The sequence below is a fragment of the Manis javanica genome, chromosome 8 (assembly GCF_040802235.1).
Source record: "Manis javanica isolate MJ-LG chromosome 8, MJ_LKY, whole genome shotgun sequence".
Taxonomy (NCBI): Eukaryota; Metazoa; Chordata; class Mammalia; order Pholidota; family Manidae; genus Manis; species Manis javanica.
The window spans coordinates 94,007,482-94,026,476 of NC_133163.1; the positions used below are offsets into that span (position 1 = coordinate 94,007,482).

Genomic DNA, 18,995 nt, shown 5'->3' on the forward strand with positions numbered 1-18,995 from the left:
CCTTTCTGTGACAGTGACTTCCATCAAGTTTGTGTTTTGTTCATTTAAGGACAAGACTTGGTGGTGGTGGTTGGTAAATGTACCCTATGTGACTCAGAGCATCCTTAGACATATTCTGTTCTTCCCTGGAAGGTTTGCCCCTGTCACACACAGGCCTGGAGAGGACGATCTTGTTCCCTGAGGCATTGCCACCAGGGCCACCGTGCTACCAGGGAGTGGAACACCCTGCTGGGGTCGTCCAGCCAGCCCCTCCTGAGGAACAGGCTGGCTGAGTTACTCAGTCTCAGAATCCCAGAATAGGAGTTACAGAGCCTAATTCTCTCATTTTATAGATGAGGAACCAGAAGTAAAGTGATGTAGAGTGACTCGTCTGAGGAGACCCAGTGATCAAATCAAGGAAGGCCTCTTGATTGGCCTGATTCTTTTTCTACCCCCAGGGTGACTCACTTAGTTACTAGGTTAAAGAGAGAGGGGTCCTAACTGAATCCAGGGGAACTCTGTCATCAAAGAGGAATACACACTGGAACCACACATGAAATCAGCTTCAGACCAGACTGAAGACAACAAGCTTGCTCCTTAGGACACTTCTTGGGTAAGTTTTGCTGATCTCCTTATGGTTTCAAAGAGGCTCCATTTCTGTTTGCATGCCAGTGTTGTCCTAAATGGACGGAGGGATCAATCAGGACCATCGAAAGGCAGAATGAGTGACAGCCTAAAAGACAGCCATGGAAAACCTAGTTTTTCTGTAACATATACTTCTCTCCAAGTTTTTCTGTAACATGATGGCTTGGCATCATGCTTTCTGATATCAGATGGTGGGGATAAATCCACAGATATTCCCAGAATTGAAGATTCTGAACTCTGGAAATCACTGGCAGCTCCTGAAGAGGTTCTTCCAAAAGATCTGTTGGCTCTGCCTTCCCTTCATCAGATTCTTTGATCCTGGCTTCCTCTATTTTTTACCATCCCTTTTCCTAACTACAATCATGTTTAGTATGTCTTTCTCTCCCATACTAGACTGCAGACTCCTTGGAGTGAGAGACTGTTTTATTTACTTTTAATATTCTTCCAGAAAGCCTACATGTGTAGCTCACTTAATCACCATCTCTCATCCACCCACCCATCTTATCCAGTTCTGAGCACTTACATGTGCCAGCCACTGCCACAGGTGGTGGGAATACACCATGGGACAAAACAGAGTCCCTATCCATATGGAGCTTGCATTCTAGTGCAGAGAGACAGATGACAAAATAATGACAAATAGTAATGACTTGCTGAGTGCCACACACCATGCTGTTTAACAGGTACACTCTCATTTAGTCCTCACAACTCTATGGGGCGACTACTGTTTTTATTCCTGCCTCGCAGATGAAGAAACTGATAGATTGTTGCTTGCTGTGTTGCATAGCAAGTTAAAGAATAACCTAGGATTTGAACCTAGGTCTTTCTGATTCCTTAGCCCAGGACTGGCAAACTGCGACCTGCCACCAGAGTTTCCAATGAGATAAAATTTGATTGGAATACAGCCGGCTTATTCATTTATGTTTCATCTATTGCTGCTTTTGTGCTACAAAGGCAGAACTACAAAGTTGCGACAGGGACCATATGGCTCACAAAGCCTAAAAAACTTACTATCTGGCCTTTTGTAGAAAAAGTTTGCCAAACCATCTTGACCTAACCTAGGCTCAAGTGATATTCATTGAAGGAATAAAGGACCTAAAGACTCCATTCATTCATTCACATATTTGTTCATTTTATTAACATTTTTTTTTGAGCCCCTGCTCAAACATATTTCAGGCAGTTTGCTTCTTTGAAAGATAGGGCCCCATTTGCACTCAATTTCCTTCTACTACTTGATCTTTCCAAAGACTTCGTACACCTGCGGTCCCTGTTAGAGCTAAATTTGGTGCCTAATCCCTATTTTCTCTGCCTTGTCTCTAGCTCAGACAAGAAAATCTATTTATTACTTTAAAAAATGACAAAAGAGATTAATTGGGATTTGGCAACTAAATTTATCATCTGGGAAGAGTCCAAGAGATAAATTGAAGCACAGTTCTTTACTCCCTACTTCATCCCCCTTCATCTCAGCCTGGCTTTATGGGAATAGCTGAGATGGCAGTGAAACTTAGGACCAATATTGCTAGGAAAAAACACACTGACAGCTAAATTACTTTGGCAGGAAGGTTGTATGGAGGGCTCTAAACCAGGAATGAATTAGGGGTGCTGAGTGAGGCTGGGGCAGGTACCCACTCTTAAGGTCAGCAGGGATATGGAGGAGAAAGAGGCAGCAACGCCAAGGCCTCCACAGAGTGTGTCAGGGCAGGGGAGGCATAAAACTCCCAATCAGGCCCAGGCACCCTGTGGGTCACACTCCTGACAACACTTGGAAAATGCATGCTAGGGAAGGAAGGCTGGTGAGGTGAGAGCATGGGGAAGGGAGTCGGGGCAGTAAGCATAAGTGCACAGAAACGGGAGGAGCTCACATACTCGTCAGGGTCTCAAGTGTGCTGCCTCGGAGAGAGGCCTGGTCATGGCCCTCACACTCTGCTGACCAAGACTTGCATGATTAGCTGGGATGGCTTTCTATCCAGGTCCTCAAAAGTGAGCTGCTTAAGTGCTGGGACTCTATCTGGTAGGCAAAAAGGACAGAGGAGGAGTGGGGTTATCGAAAAGAAGTGCCTTTCTACTTAACAAAGGACAAAAGTCAGAGCTAAACTGTACTTGTGCCCCACGTAGAGGGCTTGGGGTCTGTGGACCATGTGATCAATCCGGCAGTAAACAGAGAGGGAACCTTTGCTCCATGCCAGGCTCACTGCAGGGCGTATTAAGAAGTACTAGACCCTGGTGTAGTGGTTACTCCAACAACTCTACAAGGTAGCTATTACTATATTCATTTTATTAATAAGGTATCTGAAGGTCAGAGAGGTTAAATATCTTATGTCCAAAACTACCCAGCCAAGAAGTGACAGAAATAGGATCTCTGAGCTCCCAGGCCTGTGTTGCTTCTTGGGTAGGAGGGTTTGTGTATTAGTATTACATGGTGATGTTTGATTTAGAAAATTGTATCATTAAGAGTTCCTCCTAAGGGCCAAGATAACCATATATTCTTGTCCTTAAGTCAAGTCAGAAAGCCACAGAAGTGTCTGTTGGGCTCTCCCTGGCAGCTCACTGAGTTGAATTGTCAGACTAATCCCTCTCATCCCCATCCTTGGTGCAGTGAGGTGGAGACCAGGTGATCTGGTGTGTGATCTTAGGAGGCAAGGTGCTAGGCTCTCAACAATTTAGCATATGTTAAATTTGCCCTAATGTGTGGGTGAGCGCATGGACTTCTGGGTTTGACCTTTCCAGAGGGACAGGCAGGCTCAGAGCTGAGGCAAATACTCTGGAGGTCATGGGCAGGGCAGGCCAAAACTCCTCTCTGTTTAAGTTGTTAAACATTGTGGTTCTACCCCCACCTTCCTGCCTAAAGCTACAGGATTGCTCATCAGTATGGGTGAACTTGGTTTTCAGAAGTAAAGCTGGAGCCATATCTGCTTCCATGTGGATGAGCAGAGCCTGCAGTTTCTTTGTCCAGTAAAAAACATGAGGTTTGGTTCTAACGACCATTTCGCTGTCCTCAGTGCTTCAAAGTCGGTGGGTGTGCACTGCCCCGGGCGCCCAGAGGAACCACCGTTCTGATCCTCTGCCTCCATCCTGATATTCCCTTCAACCTCCACTGGGGCCCATGGGAAGAAGCCACTTTCCCTCCCTGCCCCACTTGCTTCCTTTGAACTATGGATTCCTGATTCTTGCCCTCTTCTCTCCCTATTCCTCGTTTTCCTTCTCAGAGAAACTTTTGCTCCTTTTACCTGACATAAAGCTAGTTTCCTTCCTCAGCTCTAGGATTCCCTGCCACCATCTCTTCTCCTAGAACACAAGCTCTACAAGGTAACATCAAGGTTTTGCTAATGTCAAAATGGGATCTTTCTCATATGACAGTTAGGGATCCCTGCTACAGAGTTCCTGAATCTCTGAGGCAAGACTTTCCCAGTGAATTTGGCTCAGATATAAAAAGCCCTGGGGAAGCTTTGAAGCTCTTGTCATTGACCCTCTTGACGGATGGTATGGGAACAGAAGTTCCTACTCATCCTCAGGTGGTGCTGGATGAGACAGGATTCATTCCATGCAGCTGTCTGCCCCTTGCAGAACATGATCCCCACAATGAAGAGTTTGTCACGGACCTGATCCATCAGCACACTGACGTTTACTCATGTGGATTTAAAATCTTCAGTATTTCCTAGCTTGTTTGTCAGTGTCATGCTTTAGCATCTCCCAAGTACATTTCCCACAGGAGTCTATTTCAATCCCCAAAATGAGCAGCAACATGGCCCTCTCCAAAAATACTCATGGCGGCCACATCATTGGTAAAGAAAAAATGTTTTGATTAATTAGTTACTCCAGATGCCTTTGCCAACGACCAGTTAAAGATGAGTATTCACACATGCTGAAGGAAAGAGGCTCACTCTGTTCCAGATCCTCTGAGGTGAACAAAGGAGGCACGTGAAATGAAATACAGAGTTGAGGGTATATATTCAGGAAGAATCCCTGCCTGTAAGAGTTAGAAGCTTCCAAAAGAGAGGATTCAAGAGGTTGTGTCCCCTCTTTCCCACCTCTCCAACAGGTCTCAGTGGCCGGGGGAGTGTGTTCAGCCTTACCTGGTGATTTCTTCTTTCAGGGCAGCAGGGTCTGCAGGGTAAAACTTCACACGGAAACACATGGTGAATGGGGGCTGGGCTGCAGAGAGAAAGGGGTGTCCCTCAGGAAAGACCTTCCCTGGGAGGCGTCTGGGCTGCCCTCCCCCGGCTGCATAGGCCTCCAAACCATCAGAAGAAAATCTTCATGTGTTTAGGGCCAACTTATGCTCAGCACAGTGAAAAATTACCAAGACTTCCCACAAATGGGAGGTTTCATCCTGCCCTTCCCAAGGGTGAGGCTTCCGCCTTTTTGAGAAGAATACTTACATCTCAATTGCTTCACCACAGACTTTGTAAACTCCAACCAGTGCTGAAACAGAAAGCACAGAGCAGGAGGGCCTATGAGAAACGGTGTCAAATACAGTTTGCTTTGTCCTATTTAAATAACTGGACATACTGTAGCCCAGGTTGAAAGCAGGCTGTAAGCTTGTGATAGCAAAGAGGACCTGGAGGGTTAAGAGGGATATGCTTTTCTGAAATAAGCTTCCGTGGAACCAGCTGTGAAGGGGAAGAGCTCCAGTTTCACATGCCATTTCTGGGCTTCCCTGACAATGCCACCTTCTAAAGCAGGGTGCTGAAGTTCTGCGCCACGTGTGGTGTTCCAGCAAACACAGGGAATGCACATATGTGTGAAGGGGACAGAGCGCACCCGGCTCGGGGCTCCAGCAGGGAAATGGGTTGTGTGTGTTCATGTTATGTGCCAAGTTTCTGGGGGGATAGGGTGAGGACAGAGGCTGCTGGTAGCAGCTCTACAAAGTACTGACAGGTGGGATTTCATGCATGATGAGAATGCTCGAATGGCTGGTGTCTATTGCATCTTTGTTGGGGTAACATTTTGCCAGTCCTTGTGTCAGGGAATACATGCTCAGGATTCCTGGCATCCTGGGATGTTTAAAGTCTCAGTCTCATAAGATAACTAACCATAACCAGTGTGTGGGATAGTGTCTTGTTTACCTTGGATTTTCACAGAGGTGGGATGTTGTTACAAAAAAATGTATTTCCATGGTTCTAACATTTGGGGAAGGAAGCAATAAGACCAGTCTACATTTATTTCCCAGCTGACACGAATGCTTTAAAAATGCTGATGTTTGTGGCTTTTATGCTTATCAGGAATCGTGCAATTTACAGAGTTAGAACTACTGTTATTTAGGATTTGATTATTAATTAGTAACTTAAAAACATTAGCCATAGCTCTGTGAGGGCAGAAACTCTTTATTTACCACTGTACCACCAGCACCTGGCACAGGGTTCAATACCTAGCTGTTGAATGTGCAAAAGGAAGCCAGTTCATACCTCCCTTTTCTCTGGCTACTTCCATTTAGCGAAACATCTTGGCAGAGTCCTCCCTCTGGCAGGAAAGCAGCCAGGGCCATGCAGACAGCATCCTGACCTCCCTGATTCCCAGCTCTCACCTTCTGGGCCGGACTGTGGGTCATGCAGCTAATGGACCCACTAAGAGCCAGTTCATCCGTCAGCTCCACATGGATAATCTGGGCTGACATTCTGCTCTCTTGCTTCCTCTGATCTGAGCTCCCACGAGGCTGGCAACTCATTATTGCCACTCAATGTGGTTAAGAGGTCCTTCTCACGTTACACAGCCCACTGCCACTTGGCTTCACAGGGCAGCAAAGGCAAGATATGAAACTGCATGGGAGCAACTTGGGGTGCCCAGGCAGTGCCTGTGAAGGCAGAGGGGCTGTCTGTTCCAAGCACATCGGAACTGTGTATAGCGAGGAGAGCACACCAAGTGTCCAGGACTCAGAAAACAGAACACCCCTAGGCATTCACCTGACAGACTGAAATAAGTAAACAAAGGAAGACAGAAACTATGAGGAACGACGGTGAGATCTGTCATCGGCAGAAGGCAGATGGAACAGAGTGACAAAAAGGCTGTCCCCCTTGGCAGTCGCCAGAGAGGACCTTGGTTTGTGCCGGAGTGAGGCTGGAGGGGGCTGGGGGGTGGTGTGAAGGGAGTGGAAAGGGTCACTTGTCCAGGAGATTTTAAGGGACTGGTAGAGAAATCTTGACAGGATCCCAAGAACATGCTGATGGCCCCAGTTACCTTTTGCAGATCTCTGCCTAAATCTGGGTCCCAGAACACTAGCAAACTGATAAACTGACCTTGCAGACCCAGTGGAGGCCCCTGATGAACAGGTGGTGATGGGATGGATGTGAGCGCTGTGCTCCGACTGCCTGGTGCCCACAGAGGAGGTTTATTTTAGGGCTTCACAGAGCGGGGGAGCCAGGAGCTTATCTCCTCAGTCTCTATCATGAATCATCCGATCAAGGATGACAGTTCTTTACAGGTCTGTTTCCCCGTGCTCTCCAAGCCTCTCAAGCCTCTCTCCTTAACCTCTCCATAAAGGCATAGGGTCACAGAGCTTCAGAGCCTCTCAGGCATGATTCAGCATGGAACCAGCCAGGTCAGAGCTGGAGACAGACCTCGCCATTTGCATTGGGCAAGCCACTTAGCAGGAGACTTTACTCATCTGCAGAATGGATACTATGACGCGAGTACTCATCTCATTTGTGGTAAGGATTAAATAACATATGTGAGGCTCTCAGCTTGGTGCCTAATACAACTCTGTGTTCGATACATACCTGCAGAAAGATCGAGGTCTGTGCTCAGTGCACAGCCTGGTACACAGTAGCCCCACCATAAACATTTGTTTCTCCTTTGTCCCATTTCCTTACTTTTCTCTATGTCCTTCTGCTCTTAATCTTTATCCCTGCCACAAACTCTCTTATTCTCCTTAAGCACATTCTGACCTAACTAACAAATAATGAACAGGATGCATTTTGACCATTCTTCATATGCCACTCTTTTTGGGATATGAAGAGGCCTTGGGGAACCTGGTCTGTCTTCTTAAGGAGAAACAGCTCAGACCAAATAAATAAATAAACAACAACTACAGAACCCCTTTGTCAAAATAGCCCATTATTACCTAGTGAATGGACACCTATAGCATGTGAGGACACGTAGCTTCCTGGTGTCATGGCACTTTTTTTGTACTATGGTCCCGAGCCAAGGACAGTATTTATGTCAAGACTGTGGAGTCATTATAGTGTGGGGACTGATATCAACACTACTTCCTAAACACTGACAATGCTCAGAATTCTGCTGAGCCAGGAGGGATGAAATATGTCAGTGACGGGGGTCAGGGCTAGTCAAAGGAAAGGGATCTGGCCTTTTGAGCTCTTCCTAAAGCTCCTGTGTGAATCCCAAAACATTATATGGGGTCTGGAGACACAGAGGTGCAGAGCAACCAAGAACAAAATAGCACTTGACTCTGGCGTGGTGAGAGTTGTATCCATCTGTTATCTGTGGCCCTGGGCACTGCTGGGGGCCGCGCCTTCTGGGACCCCAAGGCCTCCATGACAGAGATGGGCCCTGTGTTCAAGGCTATGAAGAAAATCAGTAGACCCATGAAAGGCGGGCAGTGGTGGTAATGCATTTGGAAGAGGCAGACAAGGTGGGGCAGGGGTGTAGTGCTGGGAGACAGTGAAGCCTGGATGCTTCTGCATACTTCTCCACATCCTTGGGTGGCCATCCCCATAGGGCACAAAGGGCTGATGAGGGGAAGTTGCAGAAAGTGCAGATGTCTGTGAGCAGGGCAGCTGGGCAAGTGGAGGGAAGAAATAAGGCACTGTACACCACTGACTCCCCACCTAGCATGCCTTCAGCAAGTGTTTTCTGAACATCCACTACATTCTAGGCACTGTGTGAGTTCCACGGGATATAGTGATAAATTAGATAAAGTCCATGAGCTCTTAGAACTTATTTTTGCAGGGAGCACAGCCAATCAAACAGTCAACCACAGAGTGGTATAATAAGTGCCAGGAGAGGGGCAGCACAGGGCGCGTGGGCCACACAGGAGGGGCTCCTCACTCATAGTAGGGGTTGGGGAATACTTCTGGGAAGACTTCCTGGAAGATGTAAGTCTAAGTTGAAACCTTGCGTAGGAGGAGTCAGCAAGAAGAGAAGTGTGGAGTGTGAAGAAGAACGGAAAGGGGAGGAAACGTGCCAGGCAGGGGGAAATGTAATAGGGAAGGGCTCTGAAAAGAGAAGGATGATTTGTCTGGAGAGCACATTGGTTGGCTGGGCAACCGTAAGGAGAAGACAGGTCAGGGGAGTGAAGCTGGAGAGGGAGGCAGGGATGCCTGGGGATAAGGGGCTTGTTTGTGTGCCTGTCTGCAGTATTACAGTCCTTGCCAAAATCCTGTGTCTGTGGAGCCAGCCGTGCTGTGTAGAACAGAACAAGAACTGCAGGATTCGCAAGGTGCTGAAAGGCCTTGTCAGTTTAGATCTCCCTCTGTCCTGCCCAGGCTGGGCAGGCGGGGCACTTCAGGTGAGGCCCTTTGGCCAGAACAATGTGGCTTGGCCCGTTTACTAGAAAGTGGGCAGGAGAAGCTCAGTCTGTGTCCTTGGGTTCTAGACCATAAAACTACCCAGTTGCTCCACCTGCAATGGGCAACTTTGGGCAAATCACTTTGGCTCTCTGAGCTACCATTTCAGCATCTGTGAAATCATGGGCCACACTAGGTGAGCTCTGCTTAGGTGTCTTCCAGATCTAACACCATGACTTGAAGAGACAATTCCCAAATGTAGGTCCAGTTGGTGCCTGACTCCTGAGGCTAAACTCTGAGCATCAGTGACAGTTCAAGGCCTCGGGTTTCTGGACCAACTCTCTCCTCCATTTGTATTTTGAATATTGACTTACCCGCTGCTTATCTGGATCCACAAAGCGGATCCCAAAATAATCTTTTTCAAGTAGGTTCAGGTGGTGGCAAAGAAGGTCAAACAGGTACTGGCCTTTGGCATCTCTCTGCAAAGAAAGCAAGCTCCATTGAGAAATGAGAGGGCTTCCTCAGTGTGACTTTGACAGTCATTAAAAATCATTTATAAGTTGCATGAGGATACAAAAGGGGCACATGTCTATAACTGCGTCCTCCACATTGTGATGTATTAGGCAGTGTCTGGGATTCCAGGTCTTTAAGAGAGAGCCCAAGACCCTTCCCTCCACAAAGATGTCAGCCAGGACAGAGCAGGGTAGGGCAAACCCAGTTTTGAGCTCTAATGCACAGTTTTCCTAAACTAGTGGGAGAAGGGATGTCAGTGTGGAATCTGCTGAGTCCAGCTGGCTCTGCCTCTGCCTCTAAGGTTTGTCGTGAGGCCACCCACTTCTCTTCATCCCTGTTTCCAGCCCTGTGGTCAAGTCACCACCATCTCTCAACCGGACCACAACCAGAGCTTTCTAACTGGTTCTCTGCTTCTGCTTTTGTCCTCTCTCCATACAGCAACCAAAGTGGCCAAATTTAGACATAAGGTCTTTTTAGCTCAATAAGTAATTCAGGCACATAGTGAGATACTCAAAAACACGGAAGGATTTACTACAAATAATAAGTCTCCCTTTTCCCCAAGCCCTTGTGCCTCAGTTGCCCGCCTTGGAAGCTACCAGTCCTCTTATATATTCTTAGTGTGGCATCTTAGGCATGGGCAAGCCTATCTGTACATACATCTCCTCTTTTTAAACTACATCGGCAGCATATTTTATGCTGTACTGCTTTCTTTTTTTGTCTAATTAGGGTGTCTTGCAATTCCTTCTATAGCAGTATGTACAGATATGCCTCACAGTTTGTAACTGCTGCATACCACTGGAATGGACCTAAATTTCTTTTCCTGGCTCCATGCTGATGAATTTGTTTCCAATCTGCTATTATAAACAATGCACCAGTAAGTACACAGGGATCTTTAATTATGTCACTGCTCCTGATTGATCCTTACTCTCAGAATAAAATCCAAACTCTAATCTTGGCCTCCAAGGACCTACATGACCTGGCTCCTGCCCCTCTCTGAACTCACCCCAAATCATTCTCCCCACTGCTCTGGCCATGGCCTCTCCGTCCCTGAAGGCTTCAAGGCTTTTCTGCCTCTGCATTGTTGTATTCCCTCTGCCTGGACTGCCCTTCCTCCAGCTCTTCCCATGGCCACTCCTTCTTTCCTTGAGGTCTCAGTTCAGGTCCTCTCTGTGCAGAGGTCTTTCCCCTACAGGATGGCCCTCCCTGTCACTATATCATTTATCCAGTTTATTTCCTTCATAGCACTTACAGCAATCTTTAATTATCTTACTGATTTGTTTACTTGTTTATTTATTGTCTGCTCCTTTCTAGACTACCGTATTATGAGGGCAGGAGCCTCCCACTGAGCTTAGCACAGGGTCTGGCATATGGTAACTAGGTCCTTAACAATTATTTGCTGAATAAATGCATGACTGAATAAACAGAATGTAGAGCATTGACATTCCTTCACAAAATGTGAGGAAATTACTTTTCAACCCATAACCTCTCCTTCAGGGACCTGCCAGGATGAGCTGGAAGGAGAATGACTTGCAGAAAACCATCAGAACATCTGGAGCTCTGCAAGACATCATGCTCTGGGCCTGTCCCTGCTGGTCTCTGCAGCTCAACTGAGGTGATCATCTCTGGTGGGTCTGGGCAAATTCTGCCTCCAACTCGAGGTTGTGTTATAAGATCCAAGGTCTCTCACCCATGCCAAGGCCCAAGGCCATGGGTAACGGAAGGGCTGGCCCTGCTCCAACGATGGGCAGATCTTTAGACTTCCACAGAAGGTTTGTACCTCACCTCTTCCCTTTCTGCTGGCTCATTCTATACTTTCCAAGGAGAACTAGGACAGGATATCAAATCTCTCAGCAAATATCTTAAGAAGCTTGTCCATGCGGGCTTGAAAGGGCAGTAAGTAGACAGCTCAACAAAGGAGGGTGGCGCCATGTGGGTACCTCCCCCTCTTCTGCTCGCACCACACTCCCTCCCATAACATATTCCCAAGGCAGTGGGCTCCACCCTTACAGCCCTTGGTCTCCCACTAGAAGGAGCTACTCTCAGGACAGAGACTGGTTATGAATCACACTGGGACTTCTGGGCAGTGGGCCACAAACCAGGTCTTTCAAAAGACTCCATCAGCAACTGTATTTTGGGCAGGGGCTGTCAACTATTTCCTTACTGATGTCCCAGAGTGTGGGAGGAGCTTAAGCTCATTTTAAAAGTACTTCTGGGAGCAGACAAAATATGTTAAACTCTATCTCATGACATGTCCTATGCTATTCTCTCTCTCAGAGCAACTGGAGTATTAAGAGACAATTGATTACTGTGAATATTTTTCTCTACAAATTTTAATTTGCACCACGCTGGTTACTACAGTGTAATTAGCTGGGGTGAGTTTTAATGGCTGAAGCCTTTCACTTTCACACATACAACAACCATATTAGCAGGAGCTTGGGGTGGCCATGGGGAAGATGTGCTTCTGTGATAGAAATCACATGGGTTTTTAGAGAACACATTTTCCATAAAAACAACTCATTCTCTGTGTATTTATTATATCACTTCTAAGCTTCTAATAAAGAGCCTGTTCTATTTAGGAAAAAAGCAACTCATTCTTGTGGGCCAGCAGCTCAAATGCACTTGCAGGGCTCTTAACTGGTAAAACCTGGTAGATACAGTTTCAGAGTTTTCCTGCTTTGCTGGAAGAAAAAGGAAGCATGGCTTTTCTTTTCAGATAGCTATGAAAAAATCATATCCCATTATACACGCCCTGCATCAGTAAGATAAAGATCTTTTTCTTGCTATTTCTCAGCATCTGGTGCAAGCCCTGTGTCCCCTGTGAAGTCAGTGTTCCCTCAGGCTCCCACTGGGCAGTGGAGGATGCACGGGTTTGAGCTCCAAGGCTCAAACTAACTAACCAAGAGAATCATCTTTCTTCGCTGTTTCTCCAAGGCTGGAGGGTGGGAAGGGATTGGGGCAGAGGTGGGAGCAGCATTCATGAAGTTTGTTTCCGGTCGAAGATACAAAGGCAGAATCAACTGTGAGCACTGTGGTGGCACTTTCCACAGAAGGTTGCAACCTGCTCTTCTTGGAGCCTGGGGTTGGTGGAGTGGCCTGAGGCAGGCGTTGGAGAAGGAGTCACGTCCAGCTGAACCACATGGTGGGCGGCCTACAATGAGCCACTGGCAGGGGCAAGAGTGTAGGAATTTTAAACTCCCTGGTTTTGGGGTCCCCTTGCACTTTCAGATGCCTACTGTGTCCTAGGGTTTCCACTCAATGGTCTCCCTGTCCTACCTATGTCTGGGGCTTTCTAGAATATTCTGTGGCAGCCAGTCTTCTGTGGGATGGCAAAGCCCAGTGTGTTCTGTCCTCCCCACTGCCTGCAGCTGCCCTGGCACTGTGGCCAAGCTAGGTGATGTGATGTGTGCCGGGTGTTGTCCCACTGAAGACACTGGGGGATCAGGCCCTCATGCTGACAGGTGATGACTGCTGAGTCACACAGTCAGGGCACCAAGGCTCAGGCTGTTTGTCTTCAGGTTCAGTGAGCTGAGACAGAGCACCCATATCTGGCTACACTTCTCAAGGTATTCTCTTCCCAAAGATATTACTGGATCAAAACAACATACTAAACAACTATTTAAAAATAAATTTGTATTTTATGAACCGCAATAGTACCTACACATATTTGGAAGTAACAGTGTAGATCCGTGCAGCCCATTCCCTCTCTCTGGTGCAGAGTGAGTCATGAGCCCCTCAGAATCACTCTGCAACTCTGGGGCTGGGGCAACCACGTTCCTGTTCCTCTCCAGAGCACTGGGCTCTGGGTGCCTCTGATTCGTCTGTTCTTTAGGGACACGACTGAGGCAGAAGCAGTAAGCAAGCTTGGGTCAGTGACCTATTCAAGGTTAATTGCATTTTCTGCCTCATAATCAAAACCCTTGGGCAGGAGAGCAGCTTATTTTAACCCATCATGGGGTCAATCCCAGGGGCTCTGGCCTGAGGTATTGCTGGCAGAGGGGTTAACATGTAGAAAGCCCCCCACTCATTAGGCCTCTCCTCATCTAATCAGGCTTACCTGTGAGGCAGGCAGATTTTAAGGGCAAACTGCGAATCTTGAAGAGGACAAGAGCTATCACAACTTTCTCAGATACTGGGCCACCTGCTCTTAAAGGGAGTTGGCCATGGTTTTACAGGCCCATAGAAAGACAGATGGGAGATGGAGGGTGGGCACCTGCCATCCAAAAGCACAGGGGTCCAGGGTGGAAAAAGGCCATATCAAGATGTGAGTGCCCAGAGGAGAGGGCAAGAGCTGAACAAGTCATCCTCAGGCACCTGGCATCTCAGCCTCTATTCTAACTTAAGTTTCTTGTAGGCTGAAGACTCCTTTGATTCCTTTACAGAGTCCTCCGGAGGCACGTGTGTGCCGAGGGCTGCTACATGCTGTGGGGTAAAAGCACTTTAATGTCACAGAGGACCAGCCACATTAAGTCCTCTTCTCAGGGCCATGGCATGAGTAAGCTGAGCTGAAAAGTGAATCAATCAGAGGGGTGCAGTCCTGCCGCTGTCTTTTCACTCCACACCCACCTAGCTTTCAGAGGCTGAGGGAGGGTGGGAGGGACAAGTGGTAACAGCAGGGCCCCAGATTTCATAATCTCAGCACCTTCCACACTAATTTACATTTTCTTTGAAGTGAGGGAACCCTTGCCAAGCTCCTGGCCCAGGAGTCCACTTTTCTTCTTTAGTTCTCAACCAACAAAATCTGTCTAGGAACTGCTGAGGCTGCTGATAGAAAGGCAGCCAGCTCACTTTGGGAGATGGAGCAGCTAGCTCCAGGGAGGAAGGCAGCCATACCCCCTGCGTAGCAGGTCACCCCAGATGCAGCAGTCACAGCTGGTCCTGCCCAGGCACGTGCGCTGCTTCTTACTCTCAGGGGACACAAGTCCAGAACTCGGCAGTTTGGCTGGGAAGGCCTGGGCCCATGCAGGCACTTGGTATCCAGACTACAGAGCCAGGAGGCTGTACGGGGTGGCCACATGGCTCATAGGGGAGAGGCCAGGCCCGAGTGGAGGGAAGTCAGAGTTCAGAGGGGCAGAGAAGTGGTCCTTATCCAGACTCCAGTAGCTACTGGCCTCACCTAATCCTTACTACATGCAGCAACCTCTTGCCCTGATACCCCCATTCTGCATGCAACTTGAGGGAGTTAGGGTAATTTTCATGATGCAAATGAGTATCTGTAGGTTCAGATGCCAGGCATGGTGCCCCTGCGAGCCCCGAAGGCAGTCCTTGCTCTAGTCAGACCCATGGCTTGGCTCATTGCCACATGGTATGGCCTGCAGAAAATGTGTACATGGGGCGGGGAAAGCACATTCGGTCTGGAACGTGTAGGTCACAGTGCACAAGAAAATGTCATGGGAGGGAGGGTTAAGTGTTCTGTCAGCACTGACGGCCCAAACCAGACTCAACAAGAACAATCAAGACCCTCTGTGCAGAACCTTCAAGCCTGCTCTTGTTCAGCTTGAAAGAGCAGGGCTAATGGGGAGCTAGACTTATTGAGATATCAATGATGATGCTTCAAGAGCCAAGACGTCCTCATTCCCAAGGGGATTCCTTGTACCCAGTGAAGTTTCTGGAAAGAAAAAAAAACACAACTCAAGCTGGATCTGAAGAAAAGCAAACTCGTCTATCTTTCCGATGGTGAGGCCACTTGTACAGTAAGGTGACTCTTAGAATGATCACTATTTCTTGCTATTGATTGAATAAGTTTTGATTGTATTTTTCTAGCCACTGCTGAGTAGCTAAGTGGACTATTCATGTCACAACTGCAGAACTACTGAAAACTCAGCCAGGCTTGTTAAAAAAAAACTCAGTGTTTTGTATTTATTTGTGTGAAGCTCATACTCTCACCCTCTTACACACACCAACACACATATACACACACACCCTCTCACTTAGTCATGCCTCTTGTACAATGTGAAGATAACTTTGCTTCAGATACCCTGGAAAGAAAAGTCCAGTGCGGGGGCAGACTTCTATTCCCCAAATGTAAAGACAATTTGACAATTTATTTTCTTGCCTTTTATTTTCTTTTGCGAAGGGCAAAGGAACATGCTATTTGGCAAATCCGGAGCTGTCTGCAGGGAGTGGCCTGCGTGCCCAGGTCAGGAGGAAGACAGCGAGCTCGGCGTCCTCCCCAGTTCTCAGAGCCCTGCAGGGACGCCCCTGGTCTCCCTCCGCCTCAGCAGAAAGCGCTCCACTCGCCAGGACCAGTGGATGTGACGGATTCTGAGAGGCGCATGCCCGTTAGTGAATGAGGCCAGCGTTCGTGAGTCCTGGCGCAGTCTCCTTTTCGGCTATCCTACTGGGTCACTCATGTTCCCTTAACGCTGAGGGGAAGGCAAAGGGAGTAGAGGTGGGAAGGTGAAGGCCTTGAGGAGGAGCACTAGGCTCGGAGTCAAGGCCCTGCTCTGCTGCCCCACAGCTGTGACCTCAGATCCATTCCTGAATCTCCCTGAGCTTCAGCTTCCTTATGTATAAAAAAGGTTAATACTACAACTTTCAAAAGATTATTGTAAGGCTCCAATAAGAGACATAATATACATAAAAACACTGTGTATTTTTCCTACCAACTTACTCTGCCTCCTGTGACCTCCTCTTCCCTTAGGCTGAATAGCCTCGAACATGACAAGATCTCAGCAATGAGCCTGGGCACCCAGTGAGCAGAAGCCGGTCCTCTCTGGACTGGAACCCTCAGTGGGGTGTTGGCTACATGCCCACCTGTGCAGTGTCCTCAAGCTTATGGGGATGGCCACCATTTGGGGAATCTGCCCCACTGGGCTCTCAGGGCACACATTTGCATCTCTTCCATACCCCAAGGCTATTTTTCCCAGACTAGGTCAGAAGAGTAGAAAATATCAAATATATGCTATCAACCCAAACTCCTCAGGGTTCTGGCAGCATCTACTCAGTGCCACGGAGACGAAGGCAGAGATTCCTATGATACGCTGCTGACATGCTCCTAACACTGAGCAAGGAGGAACCAAGGGGGTGGGGAATGAGCTGTGACTCAATTCCAACAAACACTATGTCTTTTAATGCCTTGGAATTAATTAGAAGAAAAAGGGAAGAAGCATTTGGCTAAATGTATTTCATTAAATTAACCCAGAGCCTCGATCTCTTTCAATAAGTAGAATTGGTCCTTTCTGGTGTTAAAGCTACCGGAGCTAACTGCGGTCTCAGACTCTCCCCCGGAGGCCTCAGGTGACTGCTGTCCCGCTGGGAGGTAAAGGAGAAGGATGGACAAGTAGAGCCCACAACTCTCTGATTGGAGCCCCACGTTCCCTGAGCTCACCCAGGCACACGGAGCCACAGGCATCCCTATCTCGGGCCAGCCAGGTCACTGCCATCACTTCTCCTGAGAAGGACAGCCAGGGCTTCCCTTGGAAGGTCCCTCACCAGGCAGACAGAACTCTGAGGCAGGGGTCCAGGGTCCGACTCCTGGTCTGTGGTCCCACTGATGGTACAAAGCCACATTTAGGATGGCCCCTCTTTCCAGCACTGAGTGGAAGGAACCCCACTGCAACAAGAAAACTGAGTCCCAGGAGAGGAGTGAGACAGCTGGGGCCAGAGCCAAGCAGATGGTGGACAAATGGCTCGCTGCACACGTGCTGAGGCCTGGGGAAGCAACAGGACAAACCCCAGCCTCCCAGCGTGGCTGCCCCAGTGGTGGAGGAGGCTGGAGCAGGGAGGCCAGGGAGGAGAAGGAGTGCTAGCTCACTGGAAAGTCATTGCCTTAATATGTAACAGATTAGAACAATACCATGTTCTGGACCAGCACTTCTCAAATTTGAGCCTGCATCAGAATCACCTGGAAAATTGTTAACAACACAGAATGCTGGGTGCCTCTCCTAGAGTTTGGGTTCAGTGGGCCTGGGTGGGGCCTGGTGATTTGAATTTCTAACAGGTTCTCAGGTGAGGCTGGTGCTGATGGTCTGGGGACCACTGGACAAGATCAGCTCTTTGGCACCTGCTGGTCACTAGCAGCTCTGCAAGCAAAGATTGTGGGGCCAAGGGGGAGAAAAAGGGGGCGTGTAAACTCGCCAAGACCTGCTCTGGCGGCACAAGTGCCACTTTTACTCAGCGTCCACGTTTCCACAGGCCAAGAGGACCAACTTCAGAGCATGAGGCTCTTGAATTAAATACTACAGAGAAACTGTGCTCCTTCATTCCAGGTTTTTCAAATTCTGCCTTTCATGACTGTGGGCAGCTGCCCAATTCTGGCTGGAAAGTTCCAGTTCCCAATTACCATTTCCTTTCAGTGGCTAAGTAGCTCAAAACTTACTGCACTTTTGCCATGAATTAGACTGTTGGAGAGTGGAGCTGGCAGTTGTCTTCAAACCTCATTCAGAGAGAGAGCCCCCTCTCAGCCCAGTTCTGCCGTCTGCGACAGGGAGTCTGTTCTAAGCTTTCCTCTCCTGGCCTCCAGGGTCTCTTGTCTAGAATGGGACAGGGAACTGCCCCAGACCTCTGCCTGCTGCTGCCTCCGCCCTGTAGCTGGGCTCTTTAAGCTTCTCAGACTTCGTCTTGGCTGTCATGACCAGTCTTCTGTTTTCTCGCTTTCCTGGAAAAGGATCTCCTCCATCAGGGGTGGGGAAGTGGGTGGGTATGGGATATGTGCCCTGAGGATGTCATTCCATGCCAGGGAGGCAAATCTGTCCAGCTTCGAGCAGGCAGTCTGAGGCTGGAGGGAGGGGACGGGAGTAAGGAAAGGCTGGTTCCGGCTGTGATCTCTTGGGCAAGTTACTTTCCTCTCCAAGCCTCAGTTTCCCTCTGTGTAGATGATCTCACTTCCCCTGATGTACCCAAAGTCTCTGATTCTCTTATTAGCTGACTACAGTAATCACACTCCAGTCCATCTTCTCTTAAACAAGGACAAAAGTTTTTTAAAAAAGGGTAATCAGGTAGCTTTACAAGGTAGATGTTTATTAAGACATTTATTGCTAGTTTAATTAATTAAAAAACTCCGGGCCATTGCTCAAAGTAAATGGAAAGAATAACTAGGCAGAATTCATTCAATTCTAGAAACTGCCTCTAGCAGGCCTGAGACAGTGAAGACTTGTGTGTGAGACTGTTACACTGCCACGCGTCTGGTTGTTCCACATTCTACCGTGAGAGGTGGCAAACCCTGAGGCCGTGCAGTGCGTGCCTCCAGCCTCACAGTGAGGGCTGGTGCGGATCCTCTCAGAATGGGTCCTGAGGCTCTTCACCTCCGTGCCTCCCCAGGGGCATGCTTCCTACACTCCAGCCCAGGGGGCAGCAGGCTCCTGAGTTTCCTTAAGAGAGGGCCCTAGGGTGACAGTTAGCTGGGGCGGGGGTGGGGAATGAAGTACCTGCACAGCCTGTAGATAAGATTGAGTACCTTCAACT

The 18,995-nt window shown here is 48.3% G+C and overlaps 1 protein-coding gene across 5 annotated transcripts in view; it reads right to left on the bottom strand.

The window, feature by feature from the left end:
• The window catches only part of FRMD5 (FERM domain containing 5), a 356,243-nt gene that overhangs the window by 30,786 nt on the left and 306,462 nt on the right, over nt 1-18,995 (bottom strand). For 4 of the 5 annotated variants that reach the window (XM_073211731.1, XM_073211730.1, XM_073211729.1 and 1 more), the window contains exons 2-4: nt 9,455-9,559; nt 5,001-5,043; nt 4,695-4,773 (exon numbers count right to left, since the gene is read on the bottom strand). In XM_073211731.1, the coding sequence (XP_073067832.1) occupies nt 4,695-4,773; nt 5,001-5,043; nt 9,455-9,559 (227 nt within the window). Of the gene's footprint in view, nt 1-4,694; nt 4,774-5,000; nt 5,044-9,454; nt 9,560-12,490; nt 12,976-18,995 lie in introns of those variants that run through there. The other variant, XM_017642926.3, reaches the window with a different exon arrangement.